At 42.3% G+C, this 16198-nt stretch overlaps 1 protein-coding gene across 4 annotated transcripts in view; it reads left to right on the top strand.

Annotated features, from left to right (window-relative positions):
* Nucleotides 1-16198, top strand: part of Tp53bp1 (tumor protein p53 binding protein 1) — a 93327-nt gene that overhangs the window by 18388 nt on the left and 58741 nt on the right. For all 4 annotated transcript variants that reach the window (XM_029473427.1, XM_021156751.2, XM_029473425.1 and 1 more), the window contains exons 2-7: nt 1855-2044; nt 2603-2787; nt 3004-3094; nt 3325-3409; nt 12542-12672; nt 14683-14841. In XM_029473427.1, coding sequence (XP_029329287.1) covers nt 2038-2044; nt 2603-2787; nt 3004-3094; nt 3325-3409; nt 12542-12672; nt 14683-14841 — 658 coding nt within the window. In that variant the 5' untranslated portion in view covers nt 1855-2037. The remainder of the gene's footprint in view (nt 1-1854; nt 2045-2602; nt 2788-3003; nt 3095-3324; nt 3410-12541; nt 12673-14682; nt 14842-16198) is intronic.

Genomic DNA, 16198 nt, shown 5'->3' with positions numbered 1-16198 from the left:
TCTCGTTACGGATGGTTGTGAGCCACCATGTGGTTGCTGGGATTTGAACTCTGGACCTTCGGAAGAGCAGTCGGGTGCCCTTACCCACTGAGCCATCTCACCAGCCCCCGAAGTTTCTTTAAGAATTATTTTTATTTGGTTTGTATGAGCTTTTGCTTGCTGTATGTATATGCAGTGCCCATCAAGGCCAAAAGAGAACGTGGGATTCCCTGGATTTGCAGTTACAGAAGGTTGTGAGCCACTGTGTGGGTGGTGGGAATCGAACCTGGGTCCTCTGGAAGAGCAAGCAGTGCTCTTAACTGCTGAGCATCTTTCCAGTGCTTAGTTATATAAATTTTGACAAACACATTTTTTAAAACATCAAAGTAATCAGAAAGACCTAGGTATCTATGTTTCTCTAGGGGAAGAGAGCTGCAGTGTCAAGTTGGAGACTAACAACATGGTGGCCCTGAGGAGGGCTCTGTGGGAATCAGCTCAGTCTGCCCAGTCTTAGACCTAGTTGGTTTCCTTCCTCTCAAGCTAAGCAGACTGATACACTTAATGCTCTGCTATAGTTGAGGTCGGCTTGAGGTGGGTTCTTTTTTTTTTTGATTGCATTGTTTGGATGTCTAGTACTCAGTAGAGAAACTCAGGAGTCAATCATGAATGATTTTAGGATTAAGAAGTAAGATGTGTCTCTGTGATTTGGGTCATTTTTCTTCTACTTGTAAAACATTCTAGGATTAGAATTTTAGTTATAACAATAGATCCTAAAATTTTCAGAGCAATTTCATTTAAGCTGGTCCTTTTGTTTCCACAAGTAATGCATATGAAGACAACATGCTTTGATTTTTGGGTTAGGAAAATATGATCACTGTAATTTATAGCAGCAGAGAGGAGATTGGCTGGTAGGATGCTCCTCTCTAAGCTTGGCTTATTTCAAGTGCTAAACTGGGCATTTATAGAAGTTGAGAACCATGTATGGGCTGTGCCTAAATAATTCTGAGTCTGGAGTAGAGAAAACCGCCTCCATTTTAATGCCTTCTATGTATATTCTTGGCACTGTGCTAGGTGCTTTCCCTCCTGACAGCTGCTTGGTTAGAATTCTAGCCCAGATCCAACGGCTCTGTAAATTAAAATGACAGTGAAACCACATATGTATCTTGAGCTCAGTTCATTAATAGTTGTCACAGCTGCCACACCCTTTATAAGACCCTGACACCATGATTAGGATAATTAAATCTCTGGGCCTGGATCCTTTAGGTCATTGAGTTAGTAGGGGTGACAGCTGTTCTCTTTGCTTCTAGTTTGAGGATTACAATGCTCAGTTCGTTCAATGGGAGGTGCAAAGCGTCTGGGGCTGCTGCAATCCCCTAAAAGAAAGGGCAGAGAGAGACAAATAGGGAAGCTTGAAAGGGAGTGGGAACACGAAGACAATATAAAACAACAAAATCAAAACTGCCAGAGACATAGAGTGGGAAAACGGAAGCCTTTAAATTCAGGCAGAGGTCTACAGAAGGGATCCTGATCGACACTGGCAAACCTTGTCTCTTCCATTTCACCATCTCAGAAGTACTACCTCTCCTCAATTCTCCTCCTCTTTGCCCTTTCTTTGAAAAGCCAGGAGACTCTCCTTTTCCACGGAAGTCAGTGAAGGGGCCGAAGTCCTCAAGTGTGAGTAGTGAGTACCCCGGTCCTTCAGGCAGGGGTTTTTATTTCATGCCCTCTTAATGTCCCTTCGGTTCAAGGATACTGTCATGCTGGCTGTATTAGGGGGAGGGCCTGCGACGTCCATGCTACCATGGAAACACGCCGCCGTGTTCCTTTTCTTACGCGGGGGGCGGGCACTTCACCTCAGCCACCTATCATCCATAGGATTTCCTGAGTGGCAGACAACAGCAGCGAATGGGCAGTCCGATATTGCGTGACGTGACGGGAAAAGGGGGAGCTCGCGGCCAGTGGCGGCGGTGGCGACAGTGGCGACCTGGGGATCGACCTGGAGGGGCCTGGGCAGCGTGCAGAAACCTCTAGATCCAGGGAGAGGGACCTCCCGCCGGGATGCCAGGTAGTGCTGCGAGCGGAGCCGAGCTAGCCGGCCGCGGAGGCCCGGGTGGCGGGCTTGAAGGGCTGGCTGCCCGGAGGGGGCGGGGTGGCAAGCATGGCGGCGGCGGCGGTGACGGGGACGGGGTTGGAGGGCCGGGGAGGGGGTGGGGAGGCAGCCACCGCGGTGGTCCTGAGGCCGCACGAGTGCCGTGGGCTTCCCGCCCGCCGGGGTTGCGAAGAGGTCTTCCCGGGGCTTAGTGGCGTCAGAACGCGGGGAGAGTTGTGTGGGGGATGGAAAGGGGCGGGGAGAAGAGGTGAGGAAGGAAGCGTGTCTGAGGGAAGGTGAAGAGAAAGGAGGGAGGGAGGGGGAGATCGAAGGATCCAGAGGCGCGGTGGTAAATAACGGAGAAATGAGGGCTGGGGAGATGGCTGAGAAAGTGCTAAGAGCGATTGCAAATGTGGGCTACTCGAGAGCCCTAGAATGGTTCTCACATTTCCGCCCCATTATTTAGTCTCAGATTGTGTGTGGAAAGCTCTGTAGGGTTACTCTCCGAACTGATCTTTTGTTATTCCATTCCAGGGGAGCAGATGGACCCTACTGGAAGTCAATTGGATTCAGATTTCTCTCAGCAAGACACTCCTTGCCTGATAATAGAAGATTCTCAGCCTGAAAGCCAGGTTCTGGAAGAAGATGCAGGCTCTCACTTCAGCGTGCTATCTCGACACCTTCCTAATCTGCAGATGCACAAAGAGAACCCCGTGTTGGTGAGTGAGTGATGATGCCCTGTTCAAGTTGTTATTTTTTTTTCTGATCCCCCCTATACCAAACTAACCCAGAAAATTAACGTGTTTAGTTGATTGTTAGCTTTTGGATAAAGTTGGTGGGGAACGAAAAATGAAATCAACGTGTTCTCACCCGCAGAAAGGTCGCTTTTGTATACTTTGTGTACTGTGAGGATCTTATGTGCTCCTGTTTTCTAGGATATTGTATCAAATCCGGAACAATCTGCTGTAGAACAAGGAGACAGTAATAGCTCGTTCAGTGAACATCTGAAAGAAAAGAAAGCTTCAGGTGAGCAGTTGAAAGCTTGGCTCTCTGCAGTGTTTAAGGTCCTGTGGGGGCAGAACGATTTAAACATGCAGTTGAGATTATGTGTAAGGAAGCCTAGTTTGTTATCTAGTGTTTAGTAAGCCTTTGGATACTCGTGATTCGTTTGGTGTTGCCGCCATTTCTCAATTTGTATTAAAATTTGATGGCAAATGTCTTCTGTGCTAATCTCCACCTCCTTCTGTCTTTTTCAGATCCTGTGGAGTCTTCTCATTTGGGTACCAGTGGTTCCATCAGTCAGGTCATTGAACGGTTACCTCAGCCAAACAGGACAAGCAGGTAAACTACTGTTTCAGTCAAAGGAGTTGATTTCAATTTATTATTCGATCAACTCTTATCTGTACCTGCTGATTCATCCCAAAGATAAAGCTATTAATCTTGTTTTGTGAACTGGGGAGTGGGATTTGGGGATTCTATAGGTAGTACTGTTTTAGGACTGAGAGCTGGGATCTCTTTTGTGAAGTAACACTTCTTCCTTCAACTCCTACAACTTCAAATTGTAATGTCTACCCTAAAGAGTTTTCAAGTTTTACTGTGTCTTATGTATATCAGGATGATGGCGTCCTCTGTGTTAGGCCTGCTACTGACTTCTGACATAATCTTAAGTTAATTCTATCCTTAAGCAGCTGTGCAGTAAAGACATTGTCCCCAGTGGGGTACTGATGGGCAGGGACATGAAAGCATTTGCTTTACTGGGTTCAGGGAGAGCCAGCCCTTCCTTCTCTGTCTTACTTATTATTCTGTTTCTCAGGCTTCTGCCCGGTTCTTCTTTGGTCAGAGAACACAGACAGCCTTAAGTAGCCTTGTAGAGGAGGCTGAGGGGAGGTGGTTGAGAGGGGGATGTTAGCTTGATGTGTTTGCAACTGTGCTTTACCCTAAAGAGTTTTGTCTGGTGTGTGTTATGTTGTATTTGCACATAAGTTTTTCCCTCAAGAAGAAATGGATATTTTTAATCACTCTGAAAACTAGTGGGCTCATCTTGACCCGTGGATAACTTTGATTAGGCTCATAATGTTAAAATATATTTGAAGGAGTTTGGATTTAAAAATGGGAGCCTGATATAGTCTTGTACAACTTTCATTCCAATTCTTCTGGGGCAGGAGTGGGTAGATCTATGTGAATCCAAGACCATCCTGGTGTACAAGTAGACTTCCAGACCAGCCAGGGCTAGGGACCTCCCCGCTCCAAGTAAATAAACAAATAAATAAACAAATAAATAAATTTATTTCTCGTGTAGCTTGCATTTCTTGCTTTTGGGATTGCTAGTCCTTACTGTCTCCAGTTTGCCCTAATTACAGGTGGACGCCTCCCCTGGGCATTCCTTGCCGTTTGTCATGGTGCTTGTCCCTATACCCAACTGCGTCACTTACCTGTGACTATATTGTTTGTTTTGTTTTTGAGACATAGTCTCATTCTGTAGTCCTTGCTGTTCTGTAACTCACTGTGTAGTACAGTCTGACCTCTAATAGTGGTGATCCTCCTGTCTCAGCCCTCAGTTGTGAGATGACAGGTGAGCCATCACGCCTGGTGCCACTTACCTTTTGTTATCTTTCTTTGCTTTGGTTTCTAATGTCTTTGAGGAATGTGTGCCTGGCGCAGATGTGCTTTTCTGGCTTGTAACCTGGGTGCACAGTAGGCACACTCCATTGTTTGTTTGTTTTTGTTTTTCGAGACAGGGTTTCTCTGTGTAGCCCTGGCTGTCCTGGAACTCACTCTGTAGACCAGGCTGGCCTCGAACTCAGAAATCCACCTGCCTCTGCCTCCCGAGTGCTGGGATTAAAGGCGTGCGCCACCACGCCTGGCCGGCACACTCCATTGTAACATTGTAACTACAGCAGTGCTGTCTGGGTGCTCCAGGCTGCCCTTCTGGTTTGAAATCAATGTGTTGCTCTTGCTCTTTGTGTAAATACAGATTTTATGGCCATGTTCAATAGATGTACTGTGTGACATGTACTTTGTTATCATGGGGCTTGTAACTTAATAGGGGGAGACCCAGTTTTTACCTCAGTCCTAAGTTGCAATTATGTTCATTACAAAGAGAACAATGTGTAAATAATCCAGCTGGGAGTAAAGGAATACTTCTTTGAGGAATTCAGTCTAAACAATAAATGCAAATGTGTTAGTCACAGTTAGGGGGTTGAGACGCTGCCTTGCCATATGAGAGGAGGATCTTTCCAGAGAGTGCATTTCATGTACAGAGGCCACAGAGCTGGGGAGAATTTGAGACTGATTCCAAAAGAGTGGAAGTTTCTCAGAACACAAAACAAATAACACAAATAGCATACACATATACACACACAGCACACACACAGTACACATACATAGCACACATACATGCACATAGAATCTTTTCTGAATAGCAGATATTTTGAAACACAAACTCTGCTTGGGAAAATTTTTTTGTGTCATAAAATTCCCCCTGCCCCATCTTGTTTTACCCAGAGTTCTGATGATATAAACAGATGTTCCTAAATAGGAGTTGTCCTATAATATAACATGGAGGAATGCATATATTAAAATTTTTCCATTAGATTTTTAAAAATTGTTGGTTTTTTTTGTGTATGAGGGGCAGATATACACATGTACTGTGGAGGTCAGAGGATAGCTTACAGGAGGGAATCAGTTCTTCTCCCATGTGTATTTTGGGGTTTGAACTCAGATCAACAGGCTTGGTGGCAAGTATCTTCACTGACTGGGTCATCTTCCTGGCCCCAAATATTGTCATTTTAAATATTCATTTGTATGTATTTAACTTTTTGAGGTTTTATTCTATGTGTAATGGATATTTGCCTGTACGTTTATGTCTGTGCACAACATGTAGTGAGTGCCCCATGAGGCCAGGAGAAGGTGTTGGATCCTCTGCAACCTGCGTTACAGATGGTTGCCACGTGGGTGCAAGGAAGTGACCCCAGTCCTCAGGAAGAGCAGCCAATGCGGAAAGACTGATGTGTGGGTCATATATTGGAGCTGTGGCACAAGTTTGTTTTATTAAAAAGAAATGTAAAGTTAAAAAAAAAAAAGCAACCAATGCGCTTAACTGTGGAGCTATCTTTGTAGTCTAACATGTTTATTTTCATTATTTCATTTAGAGCTTTGTGTATCGTAGGCAAGCTGTCTACTCCTGAGCTATATCTAAAGCCCCCATGAAACATTCTTAAGTGAGGATAGTTGTACACTCACACACTATTATAGGAAGTAGTGCAGAGTTCATTGTGGTGGCACATGCCTGTAAACTTAGTAATTGGGACACCAAGGCAGGGGGACCATTTTGGAGTTTGAGGCCAACTTGGACTACATAGTGAGTTCAAGAATAACCTAGCATTTATAGTGAATCTATCTCAACAGACAAAAACTAAAAACAAAGAATACAGGGAGAGATTGAGTATACTTTGCCTTGTGTCTGTTATAGTAAGCTTACAAAGCTATACTGTTATAGCCAGATTGCTGATTCGGGCATTCTCTTAGATTCTGTTAGGTTGTGATTGGGTACTGTGTATCTAGTTTATCACTTGTGTGGATTTGTGTGTTTCCACTACAGTCAAGAGACTGAACAGTTGTGGTGTACAGAGATGTCTCATATTCTTTCTAAAGTCATACCTTCCTTCATCGGGTGGACCTGAACCCTTAGCAGTCATTAACCTATGTTAATTTAGCAAATTATTTCAAAATGTTATATAAATATGCAAGTATATGTGACTTTTTTTTCTTTTCTATCAGCATAACTTTTGGGAGGCCCATCAAAGTGTTTCTTGTGTATCTGAGTAGTCTTTCAGAGTATATCAGATACGTCATTATTCATAGGTTGAAGCATATCTTTTTAAGTTTTTGACTATTGTAAATGAAACTATTATAAATACTTGTGCAAATTATTATTATTATTTTATGTCTTTGAGTATATGTGTGTGGGTGTGCAGGTAGAGGTCAGAGAGGACAACTGTGATTTTCTTTTTCCACCGTGTGGATTCCAGGGATTGAATGAACGAAGGCTGTCAGACTCCCTGTGTGTGCATAGATATATATATATATGTATATTTACACAAAGGCCAGGAAGATTGCTCAGCAGGCAAAGGCTACCTTTTCTTTTCTTGTCTTTACTTTTCTTTTCTTATTGTTCTTTTTAGAGAGACAACTCACTATATAGCTGTGGCTGGCCTGGAACTTGCTATGTAGGCAAGGGCAGTCAATTCACAGATCTGCTTGTTTTTGCCTCCTGAATACTGATTAAGGTGTGGCTACCGTGCTTGGCACTCTGCAAATTGTTTATGTGAACCTCAGCTTTCATTTCTTTGATAATGCCTAGGTTCTTGTTTGGCTATTTGGTAGTTGCATTACTTGTTTGAACAAACTTCCAGAGTGTTTGAGAGCATGTATATCATCCAGCAATGTGTGTAAATGTTCTAATTTCTGTTCTCACCAACTGTTAATATTTTCACTGTAGTTGTCTTTTAGAGTGCTTTGGGTTGAGCTTGAGGTTTCAGTCATGCTAAGCAGTGTTCTGTGACAAGGTTATATTATCAGCCTCTTCATTATTTGTAAATTATAATATCTACAATTAGAAATATTTTTTGAGAGTGTCTCATGTATCTCAGATCAGCCTCAAATCCCCATCTTGCTGTGCAGCTGAGGATGACCTTAAACTTCCAACGTTCCTTACTGGAAATGCAGGCCTGCATCACCTGCCTGGTTTCTGTGGTACTGAGGGCAGAGTCCTTAGCCTTATGCACTCTAGGCAAGCACTTTCCCAACTGAGCCAACCCTGATATGTGTATAGTAATATCTTCTTGTGGTTGGAATTTCTATTTTCCTAATGGCAAATGAGGTTGAACCTTTCATGTGCTGCTTTGCCATCTGCTGTCCTCTTCAGGGTAAATGTCTATGTCTTTCATTTTTAAATTGATTTATTTTTTTACTTGCTCCTCCACTCATCCTAGGAGTTGAACTTGAGGCTTTGTGCATGGCACAGTTCTTTACTGCTGAGCTATGTCCTAATTTTTTTGGGGGGGGAAAGGGGGGGCTGGTGGTGGTGGTGATGGTGGTGGTATTCAAGTCAGGGTGTCTGTGTATCCCTGGTTGTCCTGGAATGCTCTCTGTAGCCCAGGTTGGCCTTGAACTCACAGAGATCTGCTTGCCTCTGTGTCTGGAGTGCTGGGTTTAAAGGCATAAGCTACCACTGTTTAGTCCCGAGTGTGTCTAGAGAGTGCTTTGTAAATTCTAGATGTAGCTGTGTTGGTTTGGTTTGTAAATATTATCACTGTGTAGCTTGTGTTTTTAATCCCTTGTAAGAATGAAATTCCTTTTCACAGAGCAAGTTTTATATTTTTTATGACATTTGTTAAGTATTTTAATAAGATAACATGACTAGTAGTTTATTTTAGAAAGTTCAGGGTAAAAGTGGATAATTAGTCAGTGAGATTCTGAGATCTGAAAATAGGATTTGAAGATGGAGTATGAGTGGAGCATCAGCCGGAAGGCGGAAATGACAATCCTGGTCTTGTTTCAGCAGCTAGAATGGAGTAGTGGTTGAGATGGAAAAGACTGAAGGAGAGACAGTTGAACTGTAGATGCATATGGGCATAGTAACACACACACACACACACACACACACCTTTAATCTCATCACTCAGGAAGCACAGGTAGATAGATCTCTGTATGTGTGTCTCCAGCCATCAGAAGCGGTTCATATGCTGGCTGGAGAGCGACATTGTGGAGTCATATGGATAGTTCTGAAGTTAAAACTTTGGGAGCAAGTGGTGGTGGTGCACATCCATGACTCCAGTGCTCTGGAGGCTGAGGCAGGAGGATCATGTTGAGTTCAAGTCAGCCTGAGTTACATATTAGGTTAGCCTGGTTATTCAAATTGAGACTTTCTTGTTTGTTTGTTAGTTTTTTGAGACAGGGTTTTCCATGTAACCCTGGCTGTCCTGGAACTCTTTCTATAGACTAGGCTGACCGCTAGGCCGCGTTCAGGACATTTTCTTAATTAGTGGTTGATGGGGAGGGCCCAGTCTGTCGAGGGTAGGGCCACCCCTGGGCTGTGTTCCAGGGTTCTGTTATAAAGGAGGCTGAGAAAGCCATGGGGAGGGAGCAAGCCAGTAAGCGGCACTCATGGCCTCTGTATCAGTTCCTGCCACCACTGCCTGGCTAGATTGAGACTTTCTTAAACCGACAAACAAACAGACAAAAATCCAAACTGATTCTGAGTAAGGGTTGAAGATAGCTGATGTCCAAAGGCTAATCATGCCCATCTCCACTTAGATAGAAAGGACAACAGACAGAAGGCTCAGGGGTGTGCTTCTCTTTACATTTTAAAACAATTTTGTTTTTGTGTAGACACGTGCATGTCATGGCCTGTGTTTGGAGGTCAGTACAGCTTCTTTCCATTTACCGTATGAAGGTCCATGGTTAGAAATTAGGTTGCTACTTCCATTATGTGGTTTCAGAGAGTGAATACAAGTAATACCCAGTACCCAGTGAGCCATCTTACTGGCCCAGAGCTTTTCATTTTACTTATTAAGGCAGGCGGTGGTGGCACACACCTTTAAACCCAGCACTTGGGAGCCAGAGGCAGGTGGATTTCTGAGTTTGAGGCTAGCCTGGTCTACAGAAGGAGTCCAGGACAGCCAGGCTACACAGAGAATCCTTGTCTTGAAAAACAAAAGCAAGTTTATTTTTACTTCTCATTAAGTGTAGGTATCTGACAGTTTGTGTGTTTGGTGCTAGTGTAGATCACCAGAGGGCACTGGGTCCCCTGGAGCTAGACTGGTAGTCAGTTGGGAGCTATTTGAGATGGATGTTGGGATCTGAACTTAGGTCTTCTGTAAGAAACTGATTTCATGCTGTTAATCACCAAGTCATCTCTCCTGCCCAGGTTCTTATTTGAAAAGAGATAAACTAGTGCATTTCTGTCCTTTCTGTGTATGCGTATACTTCGTAGTACACACTCATAGTTCCCCTTTAAATGTTTTAGCACTCATCCCTGGAAAGTAAGGGTAACACCTTAGGTGATTGTAGTACAATAATATTAATTTCAAGGGTTGCCAAGATAAGAGCATTTGCTGCTCTTGCAAAGACCCAGGTTCAGGACCAGATTTGGTTCCCAGCACCCATGTGGCTCACAAACATTCATAACTCCAGTTCCAGGGGATGTGTAATCCTCTTCTAACCTCTGCAGGCACCATGAATGCATATATGCATATAAAACCCTGGTATAAATAAAATATAAATATATAAACAGACATGGGCTTGAGCAATGGCTCAGTGGTTAAGAGTACTGGCTGCTCTTCCAGAGGTCCTGAGTTCAATTCCCAGCACCTTCATGGCAGCTCACAACTATCTGTATAGTTCCAGGGGATCTGGTACCCCCACACAGACTTGCAGGTAAAACACCAATGCACATGAAATAAAAATAAAAAATTGAATATAGAAACAGATAATTGCATGCTAACAATTCAATTTAGATTCAGATTTTTTTTCAGTTGTGTTAAAGATGTCTTTTATATTTTATTGGATTTAGGATACAATATAACTTCACATATTATATGTAAATTGTTTTAAACTTTTTTTCCTTGTTGTTTCCTTTCTTTCCTTTTTTTAAAGATTTATTTAATGTATGTGAATATACTCTCTTCAAACACACCAGAAGAGACGGGCTTAGGATCCCATTACAGATGGCTGTGAGCCACCATGTGGTTGCTGGGAACTGGACTTAGGACCTGTTGAAGATTAGTCAGTGCCCTTAACTGCTGAGCCATCTCTCCAGCCCTGTTATTGTTGTTTCTGAACAGGGTTTCTACGTAATCCTGTCTTTACTAGACCTGAGTAGACCAGGCTGGCCTTAGATTCAGAGATCTACCTGCCTGTGCTTCCTGAGTGATGAGATTAAAGGTCTGTGTGTGTGTTACTGTGCCCAGCATTTCAAGCATTTTTAATGATGGATTATGAAATTAATAATTTCCCCAATATTGAATACCCTTTGCTACTCCTTTCCCTTTCTTTTTGAGATGAAGTCATCCATCCTGGGTAGTGCATGCTGAGCTCGCACCTGAGATTCTCATGCCTCAGCCTTCTCACACATTCTCTCCATAGCTCCCTTTCCTCCCTCCCTCCCTCCTCCCCTTTTTTTGTTTTTTTTTTTGAGATAAGGTTTCTCTGTGTAGCTCTCCCTGTCCTGGAACTCTCTGTAGACCAGGCTGGCCTCACACTTACAGAGATCTGCTTGCCTCTGCCTTCCAAGTACTAGGTTTAAAGGTGTGTGTCAGCATTGCCCAGTTTGAGATTATTTCTTAATAGCTAAAAACTTTTTGGAAGTAAATTTGGGAATATGCCTGTAATCCCAGCTCTTGGAGGCAGGAGGATTCCAAGGTCAAGGCCATCCTGGTTACATACTAAGTTTCAGAAAGAGAAAACACTGAAATTGTTGCTTATGAACTTTTTAAAGCTCTTGATAAATCTTTCTGAATTATTTTCCAGAAAGGATCCTTTTGTACTCATCATATGTGAGATAGGAAGCCTCTATCTATCTCTCTATCTATCTATCTATCTATCTATCTATCTATCTATCTATCATCTATGTATTATCTATCTATCTATCTATCTATCTATCTATCTATCTATCTATCTCTTTTCTCTCCTTAGTTGTGTAGTATTGAGCAATAGTATAGTATTTAATATGTATGTTATATATTAAGTATATATGGCTTTTCCCCCTTTTATCCTTATGTCAGTTAGCCCTGACTGATCTTAAGTTTACTGTATTTAGCAGACGCTAACCTTCAGCTTCTGATTCTTTTTTTCATGTTCACAGTGTTGGGTTTTATAGGCCTGGGCTGTAATTATAATGCCTGTCTAAATCTTCTTTCTTTTTTTTTTTTGGCAGTAAATTTTTTTGTGGTTTCTTTACAAGTTCAAAGATACTTGTGTCTCTGATTTTAGAGCTCATTATTACTATTCATATCTTTGGTTTTCTTTGTATCAATTCTGTATCTTCTATGTAGTTGATGTTGTATGTGTCACTAATGTTTTTGATTATTTTTTTGTCTTAATATTATGCATTGTGACTATAGTATTAACGTCTTTAAAAAAGGATGTATTTTTGCCAGACAGTGGTGGTACATGCCTTTAATAAAATATAAGATAATATTTACATAATGGATAATAAGATAACATTTAAGTATATTTATGCTTTTGGTCTCTTTAGTTTTTGTTACTCAGTTTGGTACAGTGTTTTGAATCATTAACCTTTTATGTACTGTCTATAGGCAGCACTGAAATCATCAGGGTTTGTTTATATTTCTAATTTGGTTAAGGGGTAATTGGTGTGTGAGGATAGTCTGAGCAAAATCCAGTGTGCTTCTAGCAGACTCGGCCTCTCTCTACCGGGGGACATGACACGATTGTGTTCTTTCTCTGCAGTGCTCTGGCAGTGACAGTAGAAGCTGCTTCTCTCCCAGAGAAGGAGAAGGAAGAAGAGGAGTTGGAGGAGGAGAAGGAAGAGGTGGGAGCAAACGCTCCCAGTGCTGACACACACTCCCTTGCTGCTGAAGGTAGCCTGTGCCCTTTCAGAATAAGAGTCTTCTCATGCCCCTTTACTATGAACACAGGGAGCTCGACTGCTTCACCATGTCATAGATTTCCTACGATTAAGCTGAGAATCACAAGTAATTTAAGATGTCTCAATAAACTTGATAACTGAATTTTCTCTGCTAAGTGGCCTTCCAAAGTTATGACCAAATACTCCAGAAAATAAACAGTCGTGGGGAGTCCCCTCGTTACTTTGGGCCTGTGACTAGACAGAATATCATGGTTGGGTGCACACAGAGCAAAGCTGCTTCACCTCAAAGTAGTTGGGAAACAAGGGAGAGACAGAGGGGAGATGGGGTGGCCCTGTCCCTCTCAACCCAGTTTTCTTCCACTAGGCCCTCTTCTTTTTTTTTTTTTTTAAATTATTATTTTTTAAAGATTTATTTATTATTATATCTAAGTACACTGTAGCTGTCTTCAGACACACCAGAAGAGGCCATCAGATCCCATAACAGATGGTAATGAGCCACCATGTGGTTGCTGAGAACTGAACTCTGAACCTCTAGAAAAGTAGTTGGTGCTCTTAACCACTGCACCGTCTCTCCAACCCCTAGGCCCTCTTAAAGGGCTTGGTGTGGTGCTCAGCTGTGATATTAGCAGTTAGGAATTGAGACAGAGTTGCCTTGCATTTGAAGCCAGCCTGGGCTACAGAGTGAGACCCTGTCAAAATCAAAGTATAAAAAGGTTCCACCACTTCATAATGGCACCACAGACGACGGGTAAACTTTCAATTCATGCCCTTTGAGGCTGGGCATGGTGATGCATGCCTAGAGCTCTAGCTCTCAGGGAGGATTACAAGTTCAAGGCCTGGCTCGGCTATATAATGTGACCTCTCAAAACCAAAAAACGCACAACTGAGTAATTACATTGCTCATTGACCAGCTTGCTTTCTGCATTTTGTTTCCTTCTCCTTTTGTGCTTGCTTGTCTGAGTACCTTTGGGTGTGGTTTTGATGTATCTATAGATTATAGACATTGTCTACCATATTAAAGTGTTTATAAGGCTTTATATATCTTAAGTTTTTGCTTTATTATGTACCTCCCCCTTTTAAAAAGCTACATTTTGTTAATTTATTGTTTTGTTTTGGTTTGGTTTTGGTTTTTCGAGACAGGGTTTCTCTGTGTAGGCCTGGCTGTCCTGGAACTCACTCTGTAGACCAGGCTGGCCTCGAACTCAGAAATCCGCCTGCCTCTGCTTCCCAAGTGCTCATTTTGTTAATTTAATGATGTGTTTGTAGTCAGAACCAACTTGTGGGAGTTAGTTTTCTTCTTCTACCACATAGATTTTAGGGAATCAAACTCAGGTTGTTTTGTCAGCCCTGACAGCAGGAACCTTTACCTTCTGAGTCTTTTAGCTGGCCCCTCCCCCATATTTCAGTATTTATTTGTTTATTTATAGCAGGGTCTTACAAGATCCAGGATGGCTACTATGCAGCTAAGGATGAACCTGAATTTTTGATCTCCCTGCTTTTCCTTCCGAGTGCTGGTATTATAAGGATGCACCACCAATACTCTGGTTTCATCTCAGGTCATTTAAGTGTGTGCTACCACACCCAGTCTGATAGTTTTATTGTTGTATTTTTTTTCTTATGATGCTTGGGATTGAGCCACCCCATGCCCAATCCCTTAATGCGTCTTGTTTTGGAAAAATTATGTGTGCCAAAGCTTTGATATGAAGCATTCAGTGTGATCCTTGGAGCTGGCAAGATGGCTTAGCAGGTAAGAGTATTTGCCAGCTAAGCTAAGCCTGATGGCCTGAGTTTTGTCTCTGGATCCACATTGTAGAAGGAGAGTACTTACTTCTGCAAATTGACTTCTGACCTCCACACTTCAGCTGTGATTGTGTGTACTCATAGACATATACACACAAATGCAAAAAGATTGTTTTAAACACGATCCTTTTTAGATAAAACAGCCGTTTGCACATTGATAAGGTTGTGGGTTGATAACTAACTTTTGGAGTTTTGTTCTTAGATTCTGCTTCATCACAGTTGGGCTTTGGAGTTCTGGAACTGTCCCAGAGCCAGGATGTTGAAGAACATACAGTGCCATATGATGTCAACCAAGAGCATCTGCAGTTGGTGACCACTAACTCAGGTTCTAGCCCGATACCTGATGTGGATGCGAGCACTGGTATGAAATGTGTTTTCTCACATGTGGAGCTGGTTATAAGTTGTTTTCTCTCCCTCAGGACAAGTTTCTTTTTCTTTTTTTTTTCTTCTAAGGTGTTTTTTCTTTTGTTGTTTTCTTTTGTGTGTGTGTGGTTTTTTGTTTGTTTGAGTCTCACCTTGCAACTCTGGCTGATCTGGATCTTGTTACGTAGACCAGAATGGCCTTAACTTATAGAGATTCACCAGCTTCCTCTTCAAGCTTAGAAAAATTTATTTATTTTGTTTTATTTATATAACTGTTTTGATTTTATATATTTATGGGTACAGCATGTTTGTCTGGTACTACCCATAGAGGTCAGAAGGTGGAATCAGATTTGAACTGTAGTACAGATGTGAGCCATTTTTGTGAGTGCTGGGAATGAATCCTGGGTCCTTTGCCAGAGCAAGAACTGCCAAGTTATGTCTCTCTCTTTTTTGGGGGGTAGGGGCTTTCTCAAGATAGTGTTTCTCAGTGTCACTCTGGTTGTCCTGGAACTCACTTTGTAGACCAGAGTCTCCTTGAACTCTGGGATCTGCTTGCCTCTGCCTTGGAAGTGCTGAGATTAAAGGTGTGCACCACCATGTTTGGCTTCCCAATAAGTTTTAAAGCGATCCAGGTTAATGTATCCCGAGTTTGCAGAGTAGGCAGTAAGTACTTGTCAGGTGATGGCTTGCAGATTGATTTATTTTTTCTAAGTAGGTCACTGATTACCTTCTTTTTGGGGTGATAACATTTTTTTTGAAAAGATTTTTATTTTTATTTTTTAAAAATTTATTTATTGTATATGAGTACACTGTCACTGTCTTCAGACACACCAGTAGAGGGCATCGGATCCCATTACAGATGGTTGTGCACCACCATGTGGTTACTAGGAATTGAACTCAGGACCTCTGGAAGAGCAGTCAGTTCTCTTAACCGCTGAGCCATCTCTCCAGCCCCCTTATTTTTGATTTTAGTGATTTATTTATTTTACTTGCATTGGTGGTTTTCCTGCATGTATGTTTGCGTGAGAGTTATGGATCCCCTGGAACTGGAGATATAGACAGTAGTGAGCTGACATGTGTCTGCTAGGAATTGAACCCGTGTCCTCTAGAAGAGCAGCCATGCTCTTAACTGCTGAGCCATCTCTCCAACCCCAGTACTTATATATTTCTAAAATTAATTTTACATATAAATGGTGTCTGTGAGGCCAAAAGAAGGTGTCAGATCTAGCGTCCGAATTAGTGGTTGTCAGATACTTAACATGTGTGCTGGGAATTGAATGCTGGTCCTCTGAAAGCAGCAAGCCCTCTTAATCTCTGAAACATTTCTCTGCCTGCCTACTGGTCTGTCTGTCCCC

The sequence above is a fragment of the Mus caroli genome, chromosome 2, assembly GCF_900094665.2.
Source record: "Mus caroli chromosome 2, CAROLI_EIJ_v1.1, whole genome shotgun sequence".
NCBI lineage: Eukaryota > Metazoa > Chordata > Mammalia > Rodentia > Muridae > Mus > Mus caroli.
Note: the sequence above shows the minus strand (reverse complement) of the source record. Positions and strands in the feature narration are given on the sequence as shown.